This window comes from Acinonyx jubatus, chromosome A3, assembly GCF_027475565.1.
Source record: "Acinonyx jubatus isolate Ajub_Pintada_27869175 chromosome A3, VMU_Ajub_asm_v1.0, whole genome shotgun sequence".
NCBI classification, from domain to species: domain Eukaryota; kingdom Metazoa; phylum Chordata; class Mammalia; order Carnivora; family Felidae; genus Acinonyx; species Acinonyx jubatus.
The window spans coordinates 60,001,138-60,021,287 of NC_069388.1; the positions used below are offsets into that span (position 1 = coordinate 60,001,138).

At 37.2% G+C, this 20,150-nt stretch overlaps 1 protein-coding gene across 4 annotated transcripts in view; it reads left to right on the forward strand.

Annotated features, from left to right (window-relative positions):
* MGAT4A (alpha-1,3-mannosyl-glycoprotein 4-beta-N-acetylglucosaminyltransferase A) overlaps nt 1–20,150 on the forward strand; it is a 121,505-nt gene that overhangs the window by 42,989 nt on the left and 58,366 nt on the right. For 3 of the 4 annotated variants that reach the window (XM_053200483.1, XM_053200484.1, XM_027072631.2), the window contains exons 3-4: nt 434–601; nt 2,977–3,117. In XM_053200483.1, coding sequence (XP_053056458.1) covers nt 434–601; nt 2,977–3,117 — 309 coding nt within the window. The remainder of the gene's footprint in view (nt 1–433; nt 602–2,976; nt 3,118–20,150) is intronic. The other variant, XM_027072632.2, reaches the window with a different exon arrangement.

The following is a 20,150-nucleotide window of genomic DNA, read 5'->3' on the forward strand; positions in this document are numbered from 1 at the left end:
TATAGAAATTAATGATAATGCTATAAAAGAGGTAATATTCATTTTATTAATTATATTATCATCAGTTTCAATACTTCATCTCTCTATCTTAATACAAATAAGGTCTTTATATTTGTTTGAACCTTTTGAGAAATGATGTTAGTAGTATGCCTGAAATGTTAATTCTAAAAACTTTGTCCTTTTTCTCCCTGTCTTTACATTTCTGAAAGACTAAGTAGAAAGTGTTTGCATTCTTACAGATATTAAGAGCATTAGGGTTAGTTGTAGCTTTGCTATGTATAAGTGGTTGGGGCTCTTTTTTCAGTTCTGTCTCAATACATAAATGAACGTCTTTCTGAAAAATGTGACTTTAAAATTTCTAATCTTACAGTTAGGTTTTATGTTTCTTCTTCTTTTAAAGAAATATATTAAAAACCTTTGGTTTTGCTTCTAGAAAAACTGATTGCTTATCAACGAGAGTTTCTTGCCTTGAAAGAACGTCTTCGTATAGCTGAACATAGAATCTCGCAGCGCTCTTCTGAATTAAATGCCATTGTACAGCAGTTCAAGCGTGTAGGAGCAGAAACAAATGGAAGTAAGGATGCATTAAATAAGTTTTCAGGTACAAATGATATTTTTAGTTTCATAAAAGTTATGTTTTCAAAGGGTTATGTGAAATAATTTATTTGAAAGTTGTATAAAGTAGCTTATCAACCAGCATATATTACTCTTTTCAGAGAGAAACATCGCACAAAACTTTGTATAATGGTAAATTATAAAACAATTTTTATTAATTGCTAAGTTTGATTTTAAGAGAGTAATAATTGATTTAGATTTCAGTTGTGTAAATTTCACCAACTAGAGAAAAAACCCAGATCTCTTCAAAAATATATTCCAAATGAAATTAAAATTTAACTTTGTGTTTTTACACACATAAATGTGTTTTTACACATAAATCTTTCAAGATTAATATACCTTTTCATTTAGCATCATCTTTTACCATTTATTCTTCTTGTCTTTAGATTCACTACCTAACCTTATTTAAAAAAAAAACAAAACTTTTTTTCATGTTTATTTTTGAGAGAAAGAGAGACAGAGTGTGATAAGGGGAGGGGCAGAGAGAGGGAGACACAGAATCCAAAGCAGGCTCCTGGCTCTGAGCTGTCAGCACAGAGCTCACGCAGGGCTTGAACCCTTGAACCGTGAGATCATGACCTGAACCAAAGTTGGATGCTTAACCAACCCAGGCACTCCACTACATTACCTTACCTTTGAATTTTCATGCTCTGTCTTCCCCTCCTGATTGTGAAATTTGTGTTGTGGCACAATAACACTTAAAAGTATGGAATGGAATAGATAATAAAAAATCACCCATAAGCCTGCTGTCGAATGATTTCTCTTAACATTTTTTCATTTCCTTCTAGTCTTTTTTCCATGCAAGTTTATCTTCAAAATTGTAATTGTTATAGCCTGATTTTTACTTTTGAAATTATGCTATTAGCATTTATTGTGTCATTTAATATTTTTCAAATACCATTTTTAATGGCCTTTTGTCAGTTAACCATATACCATAATATATTAAACAATTTTACTATTAGGCAAATAAGATTTTTCTGTGTTATTTTCTCTCCCTAGTTTATAACTGTGTGATGGATGTCTTTATGTATAACTTGGTCACATTTCTGGTAGTCCTTAAGTTACTTTTATTAGATTATGACTTCCTTAAAAACAAGGATCTATGTTTTAATGTCTGTTGATTTCCAAACACATGACACAGTGGCTGGGACAAAGTAGATGATCGCTAAATATTTATTGAGAGCATGAAAGTAAAATTCCTAAAAGGGAAATGATTGAGTGAGTAATAAGACAGAAATGTTTTAGGGTTTTTGATGCTGTCTTGAATAGCTGTAACATATATCAGATTATCACCAAAATTTGATAGCATTATTTGATCTGCCAACTTGATAGATTGAAATTGGTGCCTTGTAATTTATAATTGTTTCTTTACTTATAAGATTAAACATTAATTTCATTAAACATATCACAGTCATTTGCAGTTTTTGGTGAATTTTTGGTTCTTATATTTTTAATGGAGTCTTCATATTGTTTCACATGAAATCTTTTTTGAAGCTTTAAGTCCTTATTGCTGACTTCCATATTTAAAATGTTAAATTACTGTTGGGATTTTAAAATGTTGCCTACCAGATCAGAGTTTTTATTTCATGTTATATTAAAAGATTCATTAATTCCTCCAAGAAAAACTGGAAAATGATTTGAAAGTTAGGATCTGTCTTAAATTGTGCTGTTTAAATTATTGTACTTGAATTTCTTTGAAAAAAAAAATCTTCCATTTGAAAATTTGGTAAAATAGAATAGCATAAGGAAAGAGAAAATTATGGGTGGTGAATGTGCTTACTACGTTTTCATAAACGGGTAGCATGTTTAAAAAATTTTTATTTTATTTATTTATTTATTTATTTATTTGAGACAGAGAGAGACAGAGCATGAGCAGGGGAGGGACAGAGAGAGGGGGAGACACAGAATCTGAAGCGGGCTCCAGGCTCTGTGCTATCAGCACAGAGTCCGACATGGGGCTTGAACTCACGGAGTGTGAGATCATGACCTGAGCTGAAGTTGGACACTCAACCGACTGAGCCACCCAGGCACCCCAATGGGTAGCATGTTTATTAGTGTGTGTTCTGCAGGGCCTAAATTCTGAACCATTACAATAGCAAGTGATGAAAGCCTTCTACCTTCTCCTGGTACTTTGGCTGACCTTTTTAGCTTCCTTCAAGTGCTGTCATCATCAGACTCTGAGACTCTGGCTGAAGAAGTGTCTTTTTCATTTTAAAGGGAGATCTTGTTTACCAAAGTATGAAATCAGGAAAGAAAATTCTTTAGTTCTAGTTCTCATAAATTTTTACTGCTGTATTTGCGAAATCAGCAATTTCTGTAAGTAAGGTGACCCTGTGCATTAATTTTGCTTTTTTGTTTTAGATAATACCCTAAAGCTATTAAAGGAGTTAACAAGCAAAAAATCTCTTCAAGTGCCAAGCATTTATTATCATTTGCCTCATTTATTGCAAAATGAAAGAAGCCTTCAGCCTGCTCTGCAGATTGGTAATGGAAGAACAGGAGGTATGTTTGTTTTGTTCCTTACTGTGGTTGTACTGCTGGTTTTAAGTGGATCTTGGGATATAACATTGACCATTAGAAACCTGGCAGGTCAAAAAAGAAAAATTCCTTCTCTATGCATAGTAACTTAGGCCTCTTTTACGTTGAAAGAAGTTGGACATTTTTCTCCATAGATCAGACTGTAGAACTGAAAAGGGTCACAAGAAATCTGGTTTAAGCCCCATCTCCAGGCAGAAAAATGTTTAACCTTTTTAATTTTTCAGTTTTCAAAATTTTAGATGTAGAGAGATGACTTTGTTTCTTTTATCATCTTTCAACATTAATAGCTCTTCAGTCTTTTCAAGAGAGGTTTTCTTATGTTTGCCCCTGCTTTTTCTTAGCTAGAAGGCATATATAAACTTTTGTTTAACCTTTCATACAGTAATAGAAATACTTTGGTTTGCCTTTTTTTTTTTTTTTTTTTTTTTTGAGAGAGATTGAGGGTACCAGTGAGCGAGGGGCAGAGAGAGAGGGAGAATACCATGAGGGGCAGAAGACAGAGAGAAAGGGAGGGAGGGAGGGAGGGAGAGAGAGAGAAGCAGAGCTCACCTGAAGCAGGGCTCAAGTTTACCTGATGCAGGGCTGGAACTCACCAACCATGATGTCATGATCTACGCCAAAGTCAAATGATTAACCAACTGAGCCACCCAGGCGCCCCTGCTTTTTTTCTAATATATGAAAAGGTAGTTATTGCATATTTTATTCCTTTTGTTAGAACCACCAGAGCTTCTTGAATTTTCCTTGTGGGCCCTCTTTAGCATTTTTTTATGATTTTTATTCTTTTATTTTGATCTTGTTTATCTTTTCTTTGGAGATTTTAAAATGTAGAGACCAAAATATCATTTTGCTCCCCTAATAAGTCTTTGACAAATGACAAAACCATTACCTAATAGATACACAAAGATATCTTTATGATAATGTTTTTGAAAAGTTGATTTAATCTGCTTTTGATTCAATAGGATTCTTAGGTATTTTACTTTTGTGTGTTGCATTTACCATATTATTAGCATAAGCTTTTATATTTGTCTTTTTTTCTGCTATCTTTCTACTTTATGAATCATTTAAAATCTTCCTAAGGAAGTGATAATTCTTAAAATATTAGGTTAAAACTAAATCATTTTTCCATTTCTTTATTGATTCACTAAATATTTATCCAGCAGGTACTGGATGTGCAAAGACTAACAAGATGTGTAGTGTACTCTAAATTATTTTCCTTAGAACATTGATCATTATTTCTGAAGTTGATATTTTGTCTCTCCCTTGAACAATCACTATTTGGGTCAGATGTCTCAGCAATTCAGTACATTTGTTGGTTTAGAGGATACCTTCATTAATAAGAATATCAAATGAAAAGAAAGTGCGAGTATTTTTAAAGTCATTTAAGACTTTAGAACCTCTAATAGGTTCAAGGAGGGGCTCCTGGGTGGCTCAGTTGGTTAAACGCCTGACTTCGGCTCAGGTCATGATCTTGAGACTACTCGTGAGTTCAAGCCCCTCATTGGGCTCTGTGCTGACAGCTCACAGCCTGGAGCCGGCTTCACATTCTGTGTCTCCCTCTCTCCCTGCTCCTCCCCTGCCCTCTCTCTCTCTCTCTCTCTCTCTCTCTGTCTGTCTCTCAAAAATAAATAAACAGGGTGGAGGGGCAGCCTGCCCAGCAAGGCAGAGCCCCTGAGTGTGGCTTACAAAATCGGAGGGGCCAGACTGTGTGAGTTCTGACAGCCAGCGGGACTTAACATCTGGAATGTTAAAAGTCAGCATCTCTGCTTGGAGAGCAGGAGGGTGGGAGGGCACTGGGAGGGAGAGGTGTTGAGCCCTGGAAGACAGAGCTCAGCTCGGTGGGGAACAAAGGTGCTGGCCAGTGCCATCTCCCTCTCCCATCCCCCAGCCAAAATCCCAAAGGGAACAAGTTCCCGTCACCGAACTTGCTTGCACCACGCAAACACCCAACACTGTGCTTCTGTGGATCCATCCCTCCGACAGTTCTGCCTCACTCCTGGTGCTGCAGGGCCCCTCCCACAGGGGACCACCGATGGCAAAGCGAGCTAAGCCTGACCCTCCCGCCCCTGTGCACCTGCGGATCCACCCTGGCTAATAGGCCAGACCCCATCAAAGCAGCACCACAAGCCTGGCAGTATGCAGGTAGCCCAGACAGGGGCCACACCACATCAGAGTGAGGCCTACCCCTGGGAGAGGGGAAGATACGGTACACACCAGTCTGACTGTGGCCCCAGTGGTGGGCTGGGGGCAGATATTAGGTCTGACTGCAACCCCGCCCACCAACACAAGTTACTCCAGACAGCACAGGGGAAGTGTCCCGCAGTTCCACGCACTCCAGGGACTATCCAAAATGACGAAACAGAAGAATTCTCCTCAAAAGAAACTCCAGGAAGTAGCGACAGCTAACGAATTGATCAAAAACGATTTAAGCAATATAACGGACCATGAATTTAGAATAATAGTCATAGAATTAATCGCTGGGCTTGAAAAACGTATAGAGGACAGCAGAGAATCTATTACTACAGAGATCAAGGGACTAAGAAACAGTCATGAGGAGCTAAAAAAAATGCTCTAAATGAGGTGCAAAATACAATGGAGGCGACCGCAGCTCGGATTGAAGAGGCAGAGGAGAGAATAGGTGAATTAGAAGATAAAATTATGGAAAAAGAGGAAGCTGAGAAAAAGATAAAAAATCCAGGAGTATGAGGGGAGAATTAGAGAACTAAGTGATGCAATCAAGTACAACAATATCCGTATAATAGGGATTCCAGAAGAGGAAGAGAGAGAGAAAGGGGCTGAAGGTGTACTTGAACAAATCATAGTTGAGAACTTCCCTGATCTGGGGAAGGAAACAGGCAATGAAATCCAAGAGGCACAGAGAACTCCCTTCAGATGTAACTTGAATTGATCTTCCGCGTGACATATCATAGTGAAACTGGCAAAATACAAGGATAAACAGAAAATTCTGAAAGCAGCTAGGGATAAACACACTCTAACATATAAAGGGAGACTGATAAGACTAGTGACGATCTATCTTCTGAAACTTGGCAGGCCAGAAAGAAATGGCAGGAAATCTTCAATGTGATGAACAGAAAAAATATGCAGCCAAGAATCCTTTATCCAGCAAGTCTGTCATTCAGAATAGAAGGAGAGAGGAAGGTCTTCCCAAACAAAAGCTGAAGGAATTCATCACCACTAAACCAGCCCTACAAGAGATCCTAAGGGGGATTCTGTGAGTGAAATGTTGCAAGGACCACAAAGTACCAGAGACATCACTGCAAGCATGAAACCTACAGACATCACAATGACTCTAAACCCATATCTTTCAATAATAGCACTGAATGTAAATGGACTAAATGTTCCAACCAAAAGACATAGGGTATCAGAATGGATAAAAAAAACAAGACCCATCTATTTGCTGTCTACAAGAGTCTCATTTTAGACCTGAGGACACCTTCAGATTGAAAGTCAGGGGAGGGAGAACTATCTATCATGCTACTGGAAGTCAAAAGAAAGCTGGAGTAGCCATACTTATATCAGACAAACTAGACTTTAAATTAAAGGCTGTAACAAGAGATGAAGAAGGGCATTATATAATAATTACAGGGTCTATCTATCAGGAAGAGCTAACAATTGTAAATGTCTATGCGCCAAATACAGGAGCCCCCAAATATATAAAACAATCACAAACATAAGCAACCTTATTGATAAGAATGTGGTGATTGCAGGGGACTTTAATACTCCACTTAAACAATAGATAGATCATCTAGACACAGGATCAATAAAGAAACAAGGGCCCTGAATGATACATTGGACCAGATGGACTTGACAGATATATTTAGAACTCTGCATACCAAAGCAACAGAATATACTTTCTTCTTGAGTGCACATGGAACATTCTCCAAGATAGATCAAATATAATGAAATCTTGGCCAAGCAGCTCCACTAGTTAACATTCTTACTAAGCTAGCACTATTTGTGAGAGGAAGAAAACACAGAAAACTTGAAAATAAAAACAAGAAAACCCTCAGATTTACGTTGAAAATCTTCCTAAATCCTTAAGCATTGGTTCTTAACATTTTTAGAGTCACAGAACCCTTTGGATATTGTAGGAAAGCTATAAACCTTCTACTTAGAAAAATGCACATAAGAAAAGTAATCTTGTATGTAATTTCTGGGATTTTGTAGAACTCCCAAAACTTTTTTAGGGACTTTATATTAAGAACTTCTGTGTTTTTAGATCAAAGAAAAACTGCTTCTTGCTACAAATTCTGTTCTTCAGTGGTCAGGCTGATTAATGAACAGCACTCAGACCAGCTAAGTCTTCCCAAGTGCTCCAGGGAGAAGAGTGCTCCAGGAAAGCTACTGACTGTCTAAAGAGGGGCTGGAATTCCTAGTGAAGAACAAAAAAACTGCCAGCCCACCCTACCCAAACCACATCTAGATCCTCCCACAAAATTTGCAGAGGAGGCTGCAATAAGTAGATACAGTGTGTGCAGATAGGTAAAAGGGCATATTGTACAACTAGCATTACAAAATATTTAAGGAAACCCACATCGTGAATGACTTAATACTCAAAGGAAATTGAATTTGCAGAACAAGCACAATATAATTTAGAAATTAAACATAATATATTTTAGAAGGATGAGAAGCTAGTTCATAACTGACTGTTGTAAAAGTATCAATTGGAAATCTCTGTTCTGATTTCATTGATTATATGTAAAATTTACATATAAATGGACTGATAAGCAGAGTAGATACAACTGAAGATCAGATTAGCAGTCTGAAAGTTGAATAATTGTAGTTCTGGAATGCTGCATAAAGGGCACAAAGAATTGGGGTATACAAAACTTCTAATAATCCATCTAAAAGAAATTTCAGAAGTAGAGAACAAAGGGACTGAAGAGAGGAAATAAGCAAATATGTAATAGAAGAAAATTTCTTTGAGTTGAAGAAACTCCCTGCTCTTCAGATTTAGGGCCCATTTAGTGCCAAGCAAAATGGTTGAGAAAAGACCCTCCATAGGTTACCTACCAAAATGGCATTACTGATGGGTAGAGGACAGCAGGTTAAAAAATCCATGAGTACTTGCTATGTGCCAGGTACTTTGCCAGGTACTTAAGTACACAAAATTAGATGGAGTTCCTAGTGTTGTGGAGCTTCAATCTAAATAAGGGAGAATGCATGAGTCAAATAATCAATTATGTAAATAATTATACAGTTACAACTTTAACTGGTGATATAAAGGATACCTTGATAATGTATAAAAGGGGGATTTGCCTCAATTAAGGATTTCAGGGGAGTCTTAAAAATGCATTTGACCTGAAATCAGTGAAATATGTCATTCAGTGGTGAAGGTGGGTTTCTTAGTTGCTTAATTCTGCTGTAAAAATTTCCACAAACCCAGTGACTTAAAACAACGTAAATTTATTATCTTATAGTTTTGGTGGCCAGAAGTCCTAAAATCGGTGTGTTGACTAGGGTGTGTTCCTTCTGTTGCTTTAAGGGACATTCCACCTCCTTTCCTTTTCCAGCTTCTAGAGGCTGACTACCTACCTTCATTAGTGCCCCTTGCTTTATCTGCAGATCTCTCTGTGACCCTGACCTTTTACTTACATTGTCACATCTCCTTCTCTCACAGACTCTCCTACCTTCCTCTCATAAGGACTCTTGTGAATTCATTAGGTTCACCTGGGTAATCCAGGATAATCTTCCAATCTCAAAATCCTTAATCACATCCACAAAGTCCCTTTTGGCATGTTAGGTAATATATTCACAAATTCTAGGAATTAGGACATGGACATGGTGGGGGGCATTATTATGGCTGCCACATGGGAGAATAAAGTATTCCAGAAAAGGAGAAGAGCATCACAAAAGCCCTGTGATGGAAAGGAGCATGTGTGGAATGTTCTAGAAAATGAAAGGAGGTCTCTATAAATGAAGTGTAGAGTGAGGGGGAAATATGGAATAAGATGAGACTAGAGATGCATTGGAGCCAGACAGTGCAGGAACCTGCAGACCTTTTATTGGATTTGGACTTTTATCCTACCCAAGAGCAGAAAGAACCCCCCCCTGCGCCTCAGTGGCTCAGTTGGTTAAGCATCCAACTCTTGATTTTGGTTCAGGTCATGATCTCACCATTAGTGAATTTGAGTCCCACAGCGGGCTCTGTGCTGACAGTGTGGATGGAGCCTGCTTGGGATTCTCTTTCCTTCTTTCTCTGTTCCTTTCCTGTTTGTGTTCTCATTCTCTCTCTCAAAATAAATAAACTTAAAAAAGTTAAGAAGCCCCTGAAGGGTCTTAAGCAAGACTTACTTAGGATAACTTTATAAGATTTAAATTTTGCAGGAGCACCTAGGTGGCCAGTCATTTGAGTGTCGGTCTCTTAATTTTGGCTCAGGTCATGATCCCGGGGTTGTGGGATTGAGCCCCTTGCCAGGCTTCACACTGAGTGTGGAGCCTGCTTGGGATCTCCCCCCCCCCCCAAACTTCTCTCTCTCTCCCCCCTCCCCCACTCACACGTATGTGTGTGTGCACACATGTCTCTCTCAAATTAAAAAAAAAAAAGATTTAAATTTTTAAGAGACCACATTTGCTGCAGTGGGAAGAGTGACTGAATTTGTGGGAAGGAGAATAGATTTGAAAGGCCCCAATAAGAGGCTACTGTACTGATCCCCTTGAAAAAGGATAGGTGTGGACTAGGTAATAGTGATAATAGTGGAGATGGAAACAAGAAGATGGATGTAGGAGCTGTTTGAAATGTATGGGGACATATAATGGGAGCACATAATGATGGACAGAGGTAAAGGATGTGGTGAAGGATGAAGTCTTAGGTTTCTAGATCATGTAACTGGGTGGATGGTGGCCACTCTTCACTGAGATAGGGGACAATAGAAAATATTTTGCAGCATTGGTTTTTGAGATCATAACTTGAATCTGGATATGTTAAGGCAGGAGGTGATTGTGGAGGGTAGTCAGTTGGATATTTAGATCAGGGACTCGAGATCTGAGTTAGATTTAATTTTATGGCTCATCATTTGCAAATAACTGACTGAAGATACAGGGATGGATAGGGCCTAAGACTGAGCCTTGAAGGTTTTTCAGAGTTAATTTTTAGGAAAGAGGAAGATAAGGCCAAGGAAGATGAAGAAGGTACAACTAGGCAGTAGAGATAAAGTATATTGTCACGGAATATAGGGAAAGGAATGAGAAATAAATGACTAAGACGAAAACGTAAGGACACATGATAGGCTAAAAATACTTGACTAACAACCAATATTTTAAAAAGAGAATAATTTAGTTATAATAGAAGGTAGAGTAGTGATTGAAGATGGAAGATCCAAAATTAAGATTGTTCCTAAATTTTTCTTGATTTTAAAGATTTTTTTTAAGTGTATTTATTTATTTTGGGGGTGGGACAGGAGCAGGGAGAGAGGGTGAGAGAGAATCCCAAGCAGGCTCCACACTGTCAGTTCATAGCTCAATGTGGAGCTCGATCTCATGAACGTGAGATCATGACCCGAGCTGAAATCGGATTCTTAACCAACTGAGCCACCCAGGCACCCCAGAATTTTTCTTAATTTTAAAGGAAGTACTAGAATTTGAAAACTTATCAGGAAGGTTGAAGAAAACCAAAATAAAAACAGTTGATAGCTCTGTCCTATATTACAACTGTATTTTAGATTATCTAGTACATAATAGATGTATCACAGATGCTGCACAATTGAATAGGAAATATTGGACAGTTAATAAGTGGAACAAAGCACTGAGTTCAACCTTTTGGCTCTATTTCTGTTGGGTTCCTTGGTCCACCTTGCTTCTCCCTAAAAGGATGATATAGCCATTTTGTTCAGATTGCTGATATATTTATTCTGAACTCTCCTGCCTTAGAATACATACATTTTCTAGATTATAAACCATAAAAGCATGTTGTGGACTAGAAGAACAAGTGGACCAGAAAGGGCAATCTTACCTTGGTCCAGAAGGCATGAAAAAAAATTTTTGTGGTAATTTTGTGAATTAGCACAAACCTGAATACCTTTAATTCTGTAGGTTTAGCTGGAATTAGTATTTTAATTTTTTTTTAACTAAAAGTTTTTCACGTTTACTTATTTTAAGAGAGAGAGGGAGAGAATCCTAAGCAGGCTCCATGCTGTCAGCGTGGAGACCAATACGGGGCTCGAACTCACTAACTGTAAGATCGTGACCCGAGCCAAAATCAAGAGTCAGACGCTTAAGTGACTAAACCACCCAGGTGCCCCTAGTATTTTCATTTTTATTGCTTTTGGATATCTTGAGTGCCTTGGTTTTAAACTAAAGAATTTACATTTCGGATCTCAGACAGTATATTTGGGGAGAAATGGTTTCTTCTCTACACATGCCTTTTAAACTTAAAACAGAAACAAAACAACTCAAGACCATGATAGGGATAGAGTTTGCATTATTATTTTATATCATTTTTGTTTGCATGCTCTGGGTCAGTATGTATTTTATTTTTCCATAAACAAAGTCTTTGAACTCTGTATGAACTAACATTTCTTTGGAATGCTTCACAGGACAGTTGTTACATTTTTAGCCTGTATTCTAAACACTTAAAATATTTTTAATTTAAATTCTGAGGTAAAGTTGACCTTAGAACCATGTGAGGTTAGAGGCACTGACCACCCCCTCATACCGCACAGTCAAAAATGCATGTATAACTTTGACTCCCCCAAAACTTAACTGCTAATGGCCTGTTGACCATTAAGCATTACCAGTAACATAAACTGTTGCTTAACATACCTATTTTTTATTATGTGTATTACATACTGTATTCTTACCATAAAGTAAGCAAGAAAAAAGAAAATGTTAAGAAAATCATAAAGCAGAGAAAATACATTTATAGTGCTGGACTGTATTTACTGAGAAAAGTCCACTTATAAGTGTACCTGCACAGTTCAAACCCACGTTCAAGAGTCCACTGTATATGGGAATCTGCTTCCAGGGTAACTCATCCTGCCTGTAGGAATCTCAGAATAAAACAGAAATCTTGATTTAGAACACTTTCCTCCTCAGTTGTGGTGTTCTCATCCATTTAATCAGGTCACAGTTATTCCTCTTTCTTATTTTCTCTAGTCTTAAGCCCTATTGGTAACTGTCTCCAAAATATATCCCAAATTCATCCACTCATCCCCTTTTCCAGACCCTATTTCAGACCATCTAACTTCTTTTTTTAAGAAGTTTTTTGGGGGCACCTGGGTGGCTCAGTCGGTAAGTGCCCAACTTTGGCTCAGGTCATGATCTCACATTTTGTGAGTTTGAGCCCCGCATTGGGCTCTGTACTGATAGCTCAGAGACTGGCGCCTGCTTCAGATTCTGTATTTCCCTCTCTCTCTCCCCTCCCCTGCTTGCACGTTCTCTCTCTCTCTCTCTCAAAAATAAATAAACATTTTAAAAATAATAAAAATAAAATACTTAAAAGTTTTATTTATTTATTTATTTTGAGGAAGAGAGAGTGTGTATGCAGTGAGCTGGGGAGAGGCAGAGAGGGGGAGAAAGAGTATTAAGCAGGCTCTTCACTGACAGGTGCAGAGTCAGACACAGGGCTAGATCTCACGAACTGTGAGATGATGACCTGAGCCAAAATCAAGAGTTGAATGCTTAACCGACTGAGCCACCCTCGTTCCCTGCAGACCACCTAACTTCCCAAAATGCTTTTACTCTGAATGCTTTTGTATCTGTTTGCCACAAAATTTGGTCGTCTTTTAAAATTAAAAATTGGAAAATGTCACTCCCCTACTTACAACTTTACAATGGCTCTCTCTTATACTCAGTTATAAGACTCTAACTAATTCTCTGAATCTAGGCTCATTCTGCTTTCAATACATTCTGTTCTATTTCTTCACTCTGTTAAGATCATTCTTTCTTTGACGCCTTGCTGTTTTTTCTTCTGGAGTCTTCTTCCTCTGCTCTTTCTCATCATTAGTTATCAGTTATGTTGACATAAGAGAGGCCTTCCATTACCTCACTATAGAGATACCTGTCTCTTCCCCTGTTCCCCACCCACTCTTTTTAATATTGACATATTTTAATTTGTATGGTACATATCACCCTCTAAGATTATATTATTTATCTTTTCCCCTTTTCTAGAATGTAAATTCCCTGAGGGCAGGGACCTCGCTCACTATTATGCCTATCACCTAGAATAATGTCTTGCATTTGATAGGTGTTCAGTAAGAATGTTTGGAACAAATAGGGCAAATCTCTTTTTTAAATAGTTTTATTTTATTTTATTAATTTAATTTTAAAATTGAAGTATAAATTTCAGGTGTACAGTATAAAGATTTAATAATTCTATACATTACTCAGTGCTCATCATAAGTGTACTCTTAATCCTCTTTATCTGTTTTACTCATCCCCTCACCCACCTCCTGTTTGGCAACCACCAGCTTACTCTCTGTATTGAAGAGTCCATTTTTTTGTCTTGTTTTGTTTTCTTAAATTGCACATGTGAGTGCATATGCTGTTTGTCTTTGTCTGACTTATTTCACTTACCGTTAACCTTCTAGGTACATCCATGTTGTTGCAAATGGCAAGATCTTGTTCTTTTTTATGGCTGAGTAATATTCCATTGTATGTATATACTGCATCTTCCTTATCCATTCATTTATGGATAGAAACTTAGATTGCTTCCATATCTTGGCTATTGTAAATAATGCTGCATTAAACGTAGGAGTGCATATATATTTTTGAATTTGTGTTTTCCTTTTCTTTGGGTACCCAGTAGTGGAATTACTGGATCATATGGTAGTTCTATTATTAATTTTTTGAGCAACCTCCATCCTGTTTTCCACAGTGGCTGCACCAGCTTGCATTCCCACAAACGGTGCATGAGGGTTTGTCTTTCTGTATATCCCTGCCAACACTTGCTATTTTTTTGTCTTTTTGATTTTGGCCATTCTAGAAGTATGAGGTAATACCTCATTGTGGTTTTGATTTACATTTCTCTGATAATGAATGATGTTGAACATCTTTTTGTGTCTCTTGGACATGTATGTCCTCTTTGGAAAAATGTCTTCTCAGGTCCTCTGCCCACTTTTTAATTAGATTATTTGTGGGGTTTTTTGGTGTTCAGTTGTAGGAAGTTCTTTATATATTTTAGATTATGAACCACTTACTGGATATATCATTTGCAAAACTATCTTCTCCCATACACTGCATTGTCTTTTTATTTTGTTGATTGTTTCCTTTGCTGTGCAAAAGCTTTTTATTTTTTGTATAGTCTCAATAGTTTATTTTTGCCTTTGTTTCCCTCGCCTGAGGATACAGACCCATAAAAATGTTAAGACCAGTGTCCAAGAGATTACTACTGCCTATCTTTTCTTTTAGGAGTTTTATAGTTTCATGTCTCACAGGTCTTTAATCCATTTTGAATTCATTTTTGTGTATGGTATAAGAAAGTGGTCCAGTTTCATTCTTTTGCATGTAGCTGTCCAGTTTTCCCAACACTGTTTACTGAAGAGACTCTCTCTCTCATTGCATATTCTGGGGTTTTTTTTAATTAAAAAAACTTATTTTAATTTGAGAGAGAGAGAGAGCAAGAGCATAGGAGAGGGACGGGGGGGAGAGAGAGAAAAAAAATCTTAAACAGTCCTCGCTCAGTAGTGGGCCCTACAGTGGGCTTGGATCCCATGATCCTGGGATCATGACCTGAGCTGAAATTAAGAGTTGGATGCTTAACTGACTGAGCCAGCCAGGTGCCATTCCTATTGTATGTTGCCTCGTTTGTCATAGATTAATTGACCATATAAGTGTGGGTTTATTTCTAGGTTCTCTATTCTGTTCCATTGGTCTTTGTGTCAGTTTTTGTGCCAGTACCCACACTATTTTGATAAGGATAGCTTTGAGTATATCTTGAAATGTGGGATTGTGATACCTCCAGTTTTGTTCATTCTCAGGGTTCTTTTGCCTATTTAGAGTCTTTTGTAGTTCCATACAGATTTTAGAATTCTTTGTTTTAGTTCTGTGAAAAATGCTGTTGTTAGTTTGATACAAATTGCATGGACTCTGTAGATTGCTTTGGGTAGTATAAACATTTTAGCAGTGTGGATTCTTGTAATCCATGAGCATGGAATATGTTTCCATTTTTGTCATCTTCAGTTCTTCCTTTCATAACTGGTTTTTAGTTTTCAGAGTAGTCTTTCACCTCCTTGTTAAGTGTATTCCTCAGTATTTTATTCTTTTTGGTGCAATTGTAAATGGGATTTTCTTAATTTCTCTTTTTTAAATTTCATTTTTTTAATTAATTAACTAATTAATTTTAGAGAGAGCATTCACGAGCAGAGGACAGTGACAGAGGGAGAGAGAGGGACAGAGAGAATCTCAAGCAGACTCCATGCTCAGCATAGAGCCTGACATGGGGCTCGATCCTACAACCTTGGGATCGTTACCTGAGCCAGAATTAAGATTCAGACACTCAACTGACTGACCCACCCAGGCACACCCTGATTTCTTTTTCTGCTGTTAGTATATAGAAATACAACTGATTTCCTTATATTTTGTATACTGTGACTTTACCAAATTCATTTGGCAATTCTAGTAGTTTTTTGGTTGAGTCTTTAGTTTTCTATGTATAATATGTCATCTGCACATAGTAAAAGTTTTCCTTCTTCCTTACCAATTTGGATGCCTTTTATTTCTTATTCTTGTTTGATTGCTGCAGCTAAGACTTCCAATACTGGGTTGAATAATAGTGGTGAGAGTGGACATCCTTGTCTTGTTCCTGATTTTAGAGAGTATCTTTCAATGTTTCACCATTGGGTGTGGTGCTAACTGTGGATTTTTCATATGTGGTGTTTATTATGTTGTGATATGTTCCATCTAAACCTGCTTTGTTGAGGTTTTTTTTTTTTTTTTTAATGTTTATTTTTGAGAGAGAGAGTATGAGCAGGGGAAGGGGCAGAGGGAGACACAGAACTCAAAGTGGGCTTCAGGCTCTGTGCTGTCAGCACAGAGCCAGACACGGGGCTCAAACTCATGCACCATGAGATCATGACCTGAGACGAAGTTGGGTGCTTAACAACCGAGTCACCCAGGATCCCCATTGTTGAGTTTTTATCATAACAGATACTGGATTTTGTCAAATGCTTTTTTTTCATCTATTGAGATGATTATATGGTTTTTAATCTTTTCTTTTGTTAATATGATCTATCATGTTGATAGGTTTATGAATATTTTGAACCACCTTTGCATCCCTGGAATAAATTCCCCATGATTGTGGTGAATGATTTTTTTATTTATTGTTAGATTCAGTTTGCTAATATTTTGTTGAGGATTTTTTCATCTATGTTCATTAGAGATACTGGGTTTTAGTTTTCTTTTTTTGTAGTGTCTTTATCTGGTTTTCGTAAGACAGTAATGCTGGACTCATAGTAGAATGAATTTGGAAGCTTTCCTTCCTCTTCTATTTTTTTTGGATAAATTGAGAAGAATAGGTATTAACTTTTCTTTAAATATTTGGTAGAATTCACCTGGAAACCCATCTGGTCCTGGACTTATGTTTTGGGGGAGGTTTTTTTTTTCATTACTGATTCAGTTTTACTGCCAGTAATCAGTATGTTCAAATTTTCTTTCTTCCTGATTCAGTTTTGGAAGGAATTTATCCATTTCTCCTAGCTTGTCCAATTTGTTGGTATATAATTTTTCATAATACTCTTATAAACCTTTTTATTTCTGTGATGTTGTTATTTCTCCTTCTTTGTTTTAATTTTAATTTATTGGAGTCTAATTTTATTTATTGGAGTCTCTCTCTTGATGAGTCTGACTAAAGGTATATTAATTTTCTTGATCTTTTGCAAGAACCAGCTCCTGGTTTGATTGATCTGTCCTATTGTTTTTAAAGTCTCTGAGTTATTTCTGGTCTAATCTTTATTATTTCCTTTATACTACTGGCATTGGACCTTGTTTGTTCTTTTTCTAGCTCCTTTGAGTGTTAGGTTAGTTTGTTTACTTGAGATTTTTCTTGTTTCTTGAGGTAGCCTTGTGTTGCTATAAGCTTTTCTTTTGGAGCAGCTTTTGCTGTTTCCCAAAGATTTTGGACTGTTGTGTTTTCATTTTCATGTTCTCTATGTATTTTTTTTATTTCCTCTTTGATTTTTTGGTTGAATCATTCATTGTTCAGCAGCTTGTTATTTATACTCAATGTATTTGTATTCTTTACAGATTTTTTCTTGTAATTGATTTCTAGTTTCATACTATTGTGGTTAGAAAAGATGGGTGACATGATTTCAGTCTTTTTGAATTTATTGAGACATGTTTTATGGTCTAAACATATGGTATATTATGGAGAATGTTCCATATCCCCTTGAAAAGAATGTGTAGTCTTCTGTTTTTGGATTGAATGTTCTGAATATATCTAATATGTCATTCAAAGCCACTGTTTCTTTGTTGATTTTCTGCCTGGATGATCTATCCACTACTGTAAATGGGGTGTCCCTTACTATTATTATAGTACTGTCAATTTCTTCCTTTATGTCTGTTAATAGTTATTTTATGTATTTAGGTTCTTCCATGTTTGATGCATTAATATTTACAATTGTTATATCCTTTTGTTGGATTGTTCCCTATGTCATTATGTAGTGTCCTTTGTCTCTTTATAGTCTCTGTTTTACAGTCTGTTTTGTCTAATTTAAATATGACTTTCCCAGTTTTGTTTTCACTTCCATTTGTGTAATAAATGTTTTTCCATCCCTTCACTGTCAATCTGCATGTCTTTAAGTCTGAAATGAGTCTCTTACAGGCAGCATATAGATGGGTGTTGCTTTTTTTGTTCAGTCACTTTATGTCTTTTGATTGGAGTATTTAGTCCATTTACATTTAAAGTAGTTATTGATAAGTTTGTACTTACTGCCATTTTGTTACTTGTTTTCTGGTTGTTTTGTAGGTCTGTTTTTTTCTTCTCTAGTTTTTTCCTCTGTGTTTTGATGGATTTCTGTAGTGTTACACTTAGATTCCTTCTCTCTCTCTCTCTCTCTCTCTCGTGTGTGGTGTGTGTGTGTGATAGGTTTTTTATTTGTTACCATTAGGTTCATTTAGAACATCTTATGTGGATGTCAGCCTATAGTAAATTGATGGTTACTTAAGTTTTTGAACCCATTTTAAAAGCACTGAATTTTTGCTACCCCATTCTTACATATTATGTATGTGATGTCATACATACTTTTATTCTATTACTCTCTTGACCGATTTTTATAGTTATAATTAATTTTACTGCCTTTGTGCTTTAACCTTCATACTGGTTTTATTAGTGATTATCTACTACTTTTATTATATTTTTGTATTTACCTGTGAAACTTTTTTCCTTTCATAATTTTCTTACACTTAATAGCCTTTTCTTTCTACTCAAAGAATTACCTTTAACATTTTTTTTGTAAGGCAGGTTTAGTGGTGATGAACTCCTTTAACTTTTGTTTATCTGGGAAACTCATTATCTCTTTTTCTGTTCTGAATGATTGCCTTGCTGAGTAGAGATTTCTTGATTACATATTTTATCCTTTCAGGATTTTGAATATATCATGCCACTCCCCTCTGCCTTGAGGAGTTTGTTTTAAAATCAGCTGGTAGACTTATATGGTTTCCCTTATATATAATGGTTTTCTCTTGCTGCTATTAAAATTCTCCCTTTATCACTCCTTTTTGTCATTTTAATTATTATGTGTCTTGGTGTGGAACTCCTTGTGTAAATTTTGTTGGGGGCTCTCTGTGCCTCCTGGGTCTGGATGTCTGATTCCTTCCCTAGATGAGGGACATTTTGCGTGATTATTTCTTCAAATAACTTTTCTTCACCTTCCCTCTCCTTCTGGGATCGCTGTAATGTGAATGTTACTACACTTGATGATATCGTTGAGTTCTGAACCTATTCTCATTTTTTATTTTTCTTATTTTCTTTTTCATGTTCAGCTTGGATGTTTTCCATTACTCTCTCTTCCAGATCACTGCTTGGTTTTACCTTCTTAATGCTGCTACTGATTTACTCTGGTGTATTTTGTACTTCAGATATTGATTTTTTTATCTCTGACTGGTTCTTTTTTATATTTTCTGTATCTTTGTTGAGGGTCTTACTGAGATCCTCCACTCTTTTCTCAAGTTCAATGAGTATCTTTATGACCATTAATTTGAATTCTTTATCAGGCATTTGCCTGTCTCCATTTCAATTAGCTCTCTTGCTGTGATTTTGTCCTATTCTTTCATTTGGGCCATATTGCTCTATCTCTTCATTTTGTCAAACTCTGTGTTTGTTTCTGCATATTAGAGAAGTCAGCTATATCTTCCTGCTCTTGCAAGTAGTAGCCTTATGAAGAAGAGGTCCTGTGGTGCCTTGGAGCACAATAACCTCTGTTTGCCGGAACCAGGCACTTCAGGGGTATCTCCCGTGTGGCTGTGTAGGCCCTACTGTGTGACTGAGCTGCATTTGCCTTCAGTCCATTTGACGGCAAAGGCCCACTCTACCTATTTGGGGCACATTGGGCAGGATTTAGTGTCTGTGCTCTTAGTGGGCTTTTGTAGTAGGTCAGCAGTCAGACCAGGTGCCTGCCATTAAGTCCATGTGGTGGGACTGCAGTTGCAGTGAACCGCAGGGCACTATCTCTGTACTGTCAGCTATAAGGTTTGGCTGCTGGGACTGGGAACACACTGGTTTGTATGGTTATAACCCCCTCTCTCCAGGGCAGGAGTCACTTTGGAGCGGCTCTGGTCCCTGCTAGGGTTGCTTGCATGGTGCATTGGGGCAGAAGTGGAGGGGCCCTTGGGTGGCTCAGTCGATTAAGCATCCGACTTTGGCTCAGGTCATGATCTCGTGGTTTGTGAGTTCGAGCCCTGCATCAGGCTCTGTGCTGACAGCTCAGAGCCTGGAGCCTGCTTCAGATTCTGTGTCTCCTCCTCTCTCTGCCCCTCCCATGTTCATGCTCTGTTTCTGTTTTTCAATAATAAACGCTTAAAAAAAAAAAGTGGCTTTGGAGGGATGC